We start from the raw sequence: 7,995 nt of genomic DNA on the forward strand, positions 1-7,995 counted from the left end.
AGTTCGATATCTTTGCGAAAAATCATATATTGTACCATTTTTTAAAAAGAATATTTTAAAGCTAGAAAGTCTACTTTAAAATATTTATTAAGTCCAATTATAGTTTTATCAAGATACAGCGCTTAAAAGTAAAACTAAAATACTTAAAAAATATCAATTTTCATTTTATGTAATTTCACAAATTATATATAAAATATTTTAGAGGCAAAAAATTCAAACGCCTGTGTTAAAAAAATTCTATTTTTTTAAAAATGCATTTTTAAAAACTTCTTTTTTTTCACCGACGTTTAGTTTTAAAATGTAAAAAAATCGCAAGCGTTTTCGAATTTGTGAACGGTAGTATATATTAAGTTACATTTAAACTATCATAATTTTGTATAGATTTAATCGATTGCATCATCGGGGTCATTCTTTTCTTTGATTGTACGGAAGTCTAACGTACGAAATGTGTCAACACCTATTTAAGATTACAATCAAACTATTAGGATTTTGTACAAATTTTATGGACAGCATCGTCTTTTTCGTGAATTACGTCGCTGAGAGAATATCTTCTATTTAATGGAAGATTTTCTTCATTTTTTGTATTATTACAAAATCGCCTATAACGTATACGCCGCGCTATCACGGGAAAGAATAAATCAGTGTCTAATTCGCTGTTTTCATTCCGGATGAATAAACGAGATAGATTGCTGATGAGTAGTCCAATTAAGAACGTTATTAAGAATCCGAGAAGGGAATACCACATGTACGAAATGCGATACAAATAGAAGTACGAGCTGTCGCTATTGCTCCTAAAAAGAAGATACAACAATCCGTTAGACAATCTTATATGAGTATATATACATAGAATGGTTATGCTGAAGTATATTATAGATATAAAAATTAGACGAAATACAGATTTGAAAATACCTTGGCAGCAAAATCTGTTGAGAACATATTTGGAAAGTGGAGGTCTCAACATGACTCGAAAAATGTAGCTAAAACATATAATTAAAATCTTATCGCATTAAATATTGTTTTTGTACGAAATGGTGAGCAAAATCTATCGTTTCGTAAACGTTTAAATAATGGATTCCATTTGAGTGTTTGAGAAATGGAATCTATTATAATATACTGGTATAGATCAATTAAATTTTATTTTCTTGCTTATTAAATATCTTATAGCAAATATATTGCTAGTGTATTGTCATACTAAGTGCAGTTTGTTTACTAAATAATTATGTTGAATCATTAAAATTCTGTAGAACACTCTAGAGCATGACGATAATGTCGCAAAAAAATATCGACATTCGAGCGTATAATTATTTTAATGATCCAACATATTATTTGCATTTGCCTCTATTTCTATATTTTTCAGCAAAACCATTCTTTTCATATAATTATTTCGATAAATCATTTACTTGGAAAAATTCATGACGTTCTGCACAATGGACATCGTTATATTTGTACTATTCTTATCACAGCCTTCGATAGTAATTGGCAATTTAGGTGGTTTAGGACGTGGATGACCAAATGTGATCCAGCATAGAAATGAAAATGACGTGAGAGCACCAACTATCGCACCAACTTCCGTCGCCGATTCCGTGCCCATGCCAAGAGTAAAAATACCTAACAACGGACTGCCGACAACTCCCAAGATAGTCATTACAGTCTAGGGAACCAGAGATATTTACTTTCTCTTCATCGGTCTTACATTTAGATATAGTAATGAACATTACCTGAGCTAGACTACCCATAAATTGTGATAAAAATGCCAGTACAATGGCAATAATACCAATCACGAAAGCGAGTACTTTAACGATGGAAGCTGACTTTGTAGGGGACAATTCATGCCCACTGTATTTTTTATATAAGGGTTTCAGATAATCCTCCAACGTTACTGCCGCCAGAGAATTTAGCGCCGCAGAAATTGTACTGAGGCTTGCGCTAAAAATACCTAAAAACCCATAAACAGACTAAGATTAATCAATAATAAAATAAGTTGATAAAAACATATAACTGTCAGCGCGGAAATTGATATGCAAATATCAAAACAAAATTTAATGCGATAAAATTTCAATTGCATAGTATTATATATTAAGTATAAGCATATTCAAGCCTATAACGGTCAAAGCTTCTCAATGCTTAAATATGTAATTCACAGTGAATTATCTACATATATCCTATATGCATATATATTTTTGTAGTTATTCAAACTGCGCACCGAAATTTTTCTGGACTTTATCAAACGCAATTAAACTATTGCAATAATATCACAAGTTAAATTAAATTGACAAACAAATTCTCAATCTTCGATCCGATATCATATTATAAGAGTGTTAATGTGCTGAAAACTTTAAATAAACTTTAAATAAACTGACCACGGTGATCTAATGGCTTAGGACGCTCGTACAGAATACAAGAGATCCGGGTTCAAGTCCCGAGATAATATTTTTCGCAATAAGTTTATTTAAAGTTTTACGCACAATAAGCGTAAAAACCCTGAATATGCTATAAAAATGCGTACGAAGTAATTAATACACACGTCCAAAAATTAATAAAAAATAGTCCAAGAAACAGTGTGTCAGTGTGAAAAAGAAAATAAATAAATATCTTCTTAGAAAATAAGTAAACATCATCTTCCAAACTTTAGATAAAATTAAGTAAAAGTTAAATAATGTAAATAATTTAAGTAAATAGAAAAATCATACGTTTTTACATAACGAGTCAAAAGTTAAAATGAAAAATATATATAGTATGATGCAGGACAGGCACTGACAGTCAGTATCTAACATGCATCAATCATCGTGCTATGAATATTTTCAATTTTAACTTGTGACTCATAATAATGTAGAGTGTAGACGTATGATTTTCTTTATCTATATTACTTCGATTATTCACATTATTTAACTTTTACTCCATGTGAACTTATTTATTTTTTTTATTCACACATTAACTATTCTTTGGACTACTTTTCATTAATTTTTAGACATGTGTTATAACAACTACAGCACGAAATATGGACAGTAACATATTGCAATATTTTTTATAAAATATTAAAATTACAATATATTGCAGTACAATTACAAAATTTCAATATATTGCTGCAATATAATTTCCCACAAAATTATAATATTACTGCAATGTTTGTAATATTGCGTACTATTGAAATATTGCTGCAATATTTCGTATTATTGTAGTCTTGATTATACATAAAAAAAAGAACCCATGATTAGTAAACACGTCCCAATGAGAAATGATAATGGAATCGACATCAAATCGATGTCGATTCGATATTGATTTCATTGTCATTTCTCATTGGGGTCCGCCACAAATTTATTTTAAAATTGTCTTAATTAAGCGTAAAATTATATTTCAAACATTGATATTTTAATATATTTTTATTTCCGTAATTTGTAACATATAATTTCTATCAGACATCATACACAGAAGCCATATTCGATTCCCGATAAAAGTATTACCTGCAATAAAGAGGCCTGGTACGCCAGGTATGTTGGACATCGTTTCCATAACGTATAATGGCATAACCATATCAGGTGAAGTAATTCTTTTCTCGAGAAGTGGATCGCAATTGTAATATTTACTGTATATTGCTAATCCTGAGAAACAAATCGTGAGCCAGAGAAATGTCAGAATAGGCAGAGACAGCCACATGGCTCTTTGCGAAGCCTGCATATTTCTGAAACAAAATTTATTTAACGTTTTCTTTAATTTTTTAAATCAATTTGATCAATAAACATATAATTGATATTAAAAAAGAAAGTAATTTAATAACATGAACACAGAAAACCAAAATTGTATGATTAATTTCATCTGATAAGTAAAATGTTACAAATACTCTAATATATTTGACTAATAATAAACGATTTATTAGAACTGTGTAATGTGAACACAAATAACTAAGAAATAATGCCAATACCGGTTGAAACCAGTTATACTGTAGTTTAATGTACTGAAAATAATTAAATAAATTTATTAGGAAAATTATTACCTTGGCCGGGAGTCGAATCTGGATCTTTAGCATTCCGTACAAGCATCTTAAGCCTTTATACTATGAATTTATTTACAGATTTTTTTAGAGTACATTAAGATCTTTTTAAAACGATACAAATTAAGCACTAAATTATTAAGCTGTTCGTCAATTTAATTTGTAATATTGCTATAATATTTTAGAAATATTATAGAAATAGAAATTCGAGAAATCAATTCGGCGCGCAATTTAAGAAACTACAATTGTGGTTTATAAAAATTCACTTGAAATTATTTAAAGCGTCCAAGATCCAGGCTTTGACCGATATAGCTAATATTTGATAATTTCTAATTTAATCCAGAATTATACTTATAAAAATTATAACACTTACTTTACAGTTAGCATACGCTGTACTTGTGCTTGATTCACCCCGACAAGTATCAAATATGTACATGCACCACCCAGCAAAAGAGACCACCAGGTATGTCTTATTGTTGGATCCAAGCCGATACTAAAATAACAATGAACAAAAATAAAAACATCAATTAGATGTTATGTGTACATAATTCATCAAGTGCAACTAATGTAGAAAAGTAGACACGATACCTATCAAATTGTAGCCGTTGCCCCTGCCTCGCGATCTCCCAAATCTGTCCCAATCCCCCAACGTCATTCGCAGCTATGCCAATAATTAAGAACACGGCGATAAATATAAGCAAACTTTGAAACATATCGGTCAATATCACAGTCTTAATACCACCTATACTCGAATAAAAGGCACATACAAGGCCAATAATAGTAATACTGATAGTTCTGGAAATTCCTGTGGTCGTCTCCAAGGCTAGAGAAGGAGCATAAAGCACCACACCTGAATGGAAAAGCTGTTGAAGCCAATAAACAAAACTAGCCACCATCCTAGTTTTTACTCCGAAACGCCTTTCTAAATACTAAAAGAAAAGATATTTCTTTTAATATACGTGCCGTCAAAAATTTCCTACCGGCTAATTTAATTTTGTCAGACTTACTTCATACGCGCTTGTTGCCTGTAGCTTGTAGAATACTGGTAGGAATCCGTAACATATAATCGGAGTGGCTACCAGAAATGCCAGGATTATTGCAGCAATTTGCGTCCCATATATATAAGTCTCAGCGGATAACCCAAGCAAGCCAGAACCACCCATGAAGGTAGCCACCATAGCGATAGAGGCTGGTATAACGCTTATTGATCGACTTGCAACAAAGTACTCCTGTGAAACATTAGCTTTTATTAAAAAGCGATACAAAAAAAGCCCTATTTTAAGGATTTTCTTTAACAAGGAGAGAGAGAGAGAAAGAGAGAGAGAGAGAGAGAGAGAGAGAGAGAGAGAGAGAGAGAGAGAGAGATCTAGCAATAATAATAATAATTACCTCCACAGATGTTTGACGTTTTCCACTAAATCGATAATAAATACCAATTCCAATACTTATGCACAGCATCGATGCTATAACCAGATAATCGACCCATCCTAAAGTATTTATTTCTGCCATTTTATCTAAAATATTATATAAAAAATTTATATTGTTTAAAAGGGAGAAGATTATGATTACTAATCAAGCACATTTATAAACACTAAAATAAAAAATTTTAATTTTAATTTTAAACTTTATTGTAGAATTTATTTGTGTAGGGTAAATTGATATAAAGAAAACAACATATTTTTTGTATTTAAGTAAAACAAGAATTAATTCAATAAAGAATAATAAATTATTTTGTATAATAAATCTTACAAATAGAAGAAGGCCTTTAAATTTTTAAATCATAAGATATTTTTAACTATGTAATAATATTTATACTTAACATTTATTCAGTACGTCATATTTTGCAACATATAAAAGAAAGAAAAATAGTATGTAATAAAAAAATAAAATTTAAGTATCAAAATTTTTTAAATCAGACATTTGTTTTTTTTTACTTCTATGTTGCACGATGTCTTTTCTCTTTGGAAGATTTATATTTATATACCGAAATTAAATTAATATTTACGTTCATTCAGATCTTACATCTTTCATTTGAAACATTTTCAGATAAGAAGCTGAATAACGCTCAAACGCAAGGACATACACATTTTAATTGATTACGAAGATATTTAAATTTGCAATTATGTTTATTGTATATATAGATATATATTTTTTATATATAAATACGCTATACTTATGCAGGATATTCAGTGTAATAGTCCACACGATTTTTTAGATAAAGTTTAATTCATATTACCAGTGCAGCGTGCAAAAAGTAGGTCAGAGATTGCAAGACTAAGAATTATTAAAAATTATATGCTAATTATTAAGAATTATAAATGCAATTTAAAAATATATACATATGTATATTTTGAAATGCATTTATGATTCTTTAATTACATTAAAAAATGTATCAACTTTTTGCACGCGCTGCACTAGTGAAATAAATTAAACTTTATCGGAAGAAATAAAGAATAAAAATGTTAAAAGTTTTCAAAATTATATTTGTTTATCCGTAAAAAATTAGTCGTAAAAAGATTTAGAAAGTTGTTAATTAATATATATAGTTCAATATCTTATATTAATAATTAAATAACAGATATTAATGTTAATATATGTCGACTTTTATTACTACATTTATTATATTCATATGCATGATAATAAGTTTTCCCAATGATATTGGTCGATAAAAGTATTTTTGTTCCAGCTTAAGATTGAATTTGTCGATAAAGTTATAATTAACGTATATTAAATTTTTATACTTTTAATACATATATACATATACATATATAAAATTATTAAATAAAAAATTATCATTTATCATTAATTAAAGATTTTATTATCTCTAAACGCGTGAAGTTTTACTCTTATTACATTTTAACCGTATCGTTCTTAAATTCTTTTCACTTGAGGACTATTATAAATTCAACATTTTGTATTAGAATTTTCGTATTAAAATCTTACAAAGAATTTATCATTAATGTATCAATCACCAATTTAGAGATCTCTTTTTATATATCACCTATACACATAACATATTTACTCAGATAGCAGAATGTTAGCAGGATGTCGACAGATTGGTAGCAGATTTGATCAGAAGATGTTAGCAGACTAACCATAACTAATGTCGCATTCTGCTCCTGTTCTACCAACAGAACTTGTTAACATTTTATGCAAACAGACTGGCAGCAGAAATCAAACAGAACCTGCTGACAGAATCTGTGATAGCAGATTGGCAGCAGAAACATAGCAAGATCTATCACTTAGTGTCCGCACGGAATATTTTTAATATCTGCTTTAATGACTTGCCTACTTTAATGAAAATCAGAGTCTGCAATCCGTGCGTAATAAATCCGTCCACCTGCTGCTGGGTGAATTCGATGTGGGAGAAACTCTTTTCTTTCAGTTAGTGGCTTGATATCTCGCGCACACTTAATATGATAATTCGATTGTTTTTGTTCATTTCTTACTGTTCCGAGAAATAAATTTTCGCTGCCTGCGATTGATTGTTTCCACAAATTTTAGTAAAAGAACAAGTTATTCTGCAGTAGAACCACAGACTTCTAATAAATTTCTGTAGCTGTTCCACACACATCAGGAATGGACGCAGCGACTCGTAGATGCTCTAAACAGCCATTAATTTCTTTGATTTTGACTAATTACCGCTACAGGAATTGATTCTTGAATTTTTTTGGAGTTTTTTTCTTGAATTAGACAATTAATTTCACACGTTACCCATCCTGAGCTGTATTACATCCAGAGCTGTTTGACCTTTGTGATCGTACAGAAACTGCTTAAATGCTTCAATAATCCACGAACTCTGTAATGTTAATGCATGTACAGTGTGCCATATCTGGTTAATAGATTTTGTCAAAAAGATAGAACGCATATAATTAAAATATATTTTTTTCATAAATAAAGCTGAAAAATTAGTACAGTTAGATCAATTTTACTGATTTTCAGAATTATGTAGGATAGCATTTGGAATAATGATGTAATAAATTATACATATTATCACATATATTTCA

General features: G+C 29.5%; 1 protein-coding gene across 3 annotated transcripts; it reads right to left on the reverse strand.

The window, feature by feature from the left end:
• Window positions 1-337: 337 nt before the first annotated feature.
• On the reverse strand, window positions 338-5,497 carry LOC108767414 (putative sodium-dependent multivitamin transporter). Of its 3 annotated transcripts, none has more exons than XM_018517321.1 (9): window positions 5,378-5,480; window positions 4,996-5,217; window positions 4,731-4,917; window positions 4,577-4,649; window positions 4,362-4,481; window positions 3,462-3,679; window positions 1,719-1,936; window positions 1,401-1,651; window positions 338-791 (listed from the first exon to the last, which is right to left on the reverse strand). In XM_018517321.1, the coding sequence occupies exons 1-9, from the start codon at window positions 5,444-5,446 to the stop codon at window positions 482-484; spliced, it is 1,668 nt and encodes a 555-aa protein (XP_018372823.1). In that variant the 5' UTR covers window positions 5,447-5,480; the 3' UTR covers window positions 338-481. The 3 variants fall into 3 exon arrangements, with proteins under 3 accessions (XP_018372823.1, XP_018372814.1, XP_018372829.1); XM_018517327.1 differs by adding an exon at window positions 910-977 and having other exon boundaries at window positions 645-791; window positions 4,577-4,917; window positions 5,378-5,497; XM_018517312.1 differs by having other exon boundaries at window positions 4,577-4,917; window positions 5,378-5,497.
• Window positions 5,498-7,995: the final 2,498 nt, after the last annotated feature.

This window comes from Trachymyrmex cornetzi, unplaced genomic scaffold, assembly GCF_001594075.2.
Source record: "Trachymyrmex cornetzi isolate Tcor2-1 unplaced genomic scaffold, Tcor1.1 scaffold121, whole genome shotgun sequence".
Classification (NCBI taxonomy): Eukaryota; Metazoa; Arthropoda; class Insecta; order Hymenoptera; family Formicidae; genus Trachymyrmex; species Trachymyrmex cornetzi.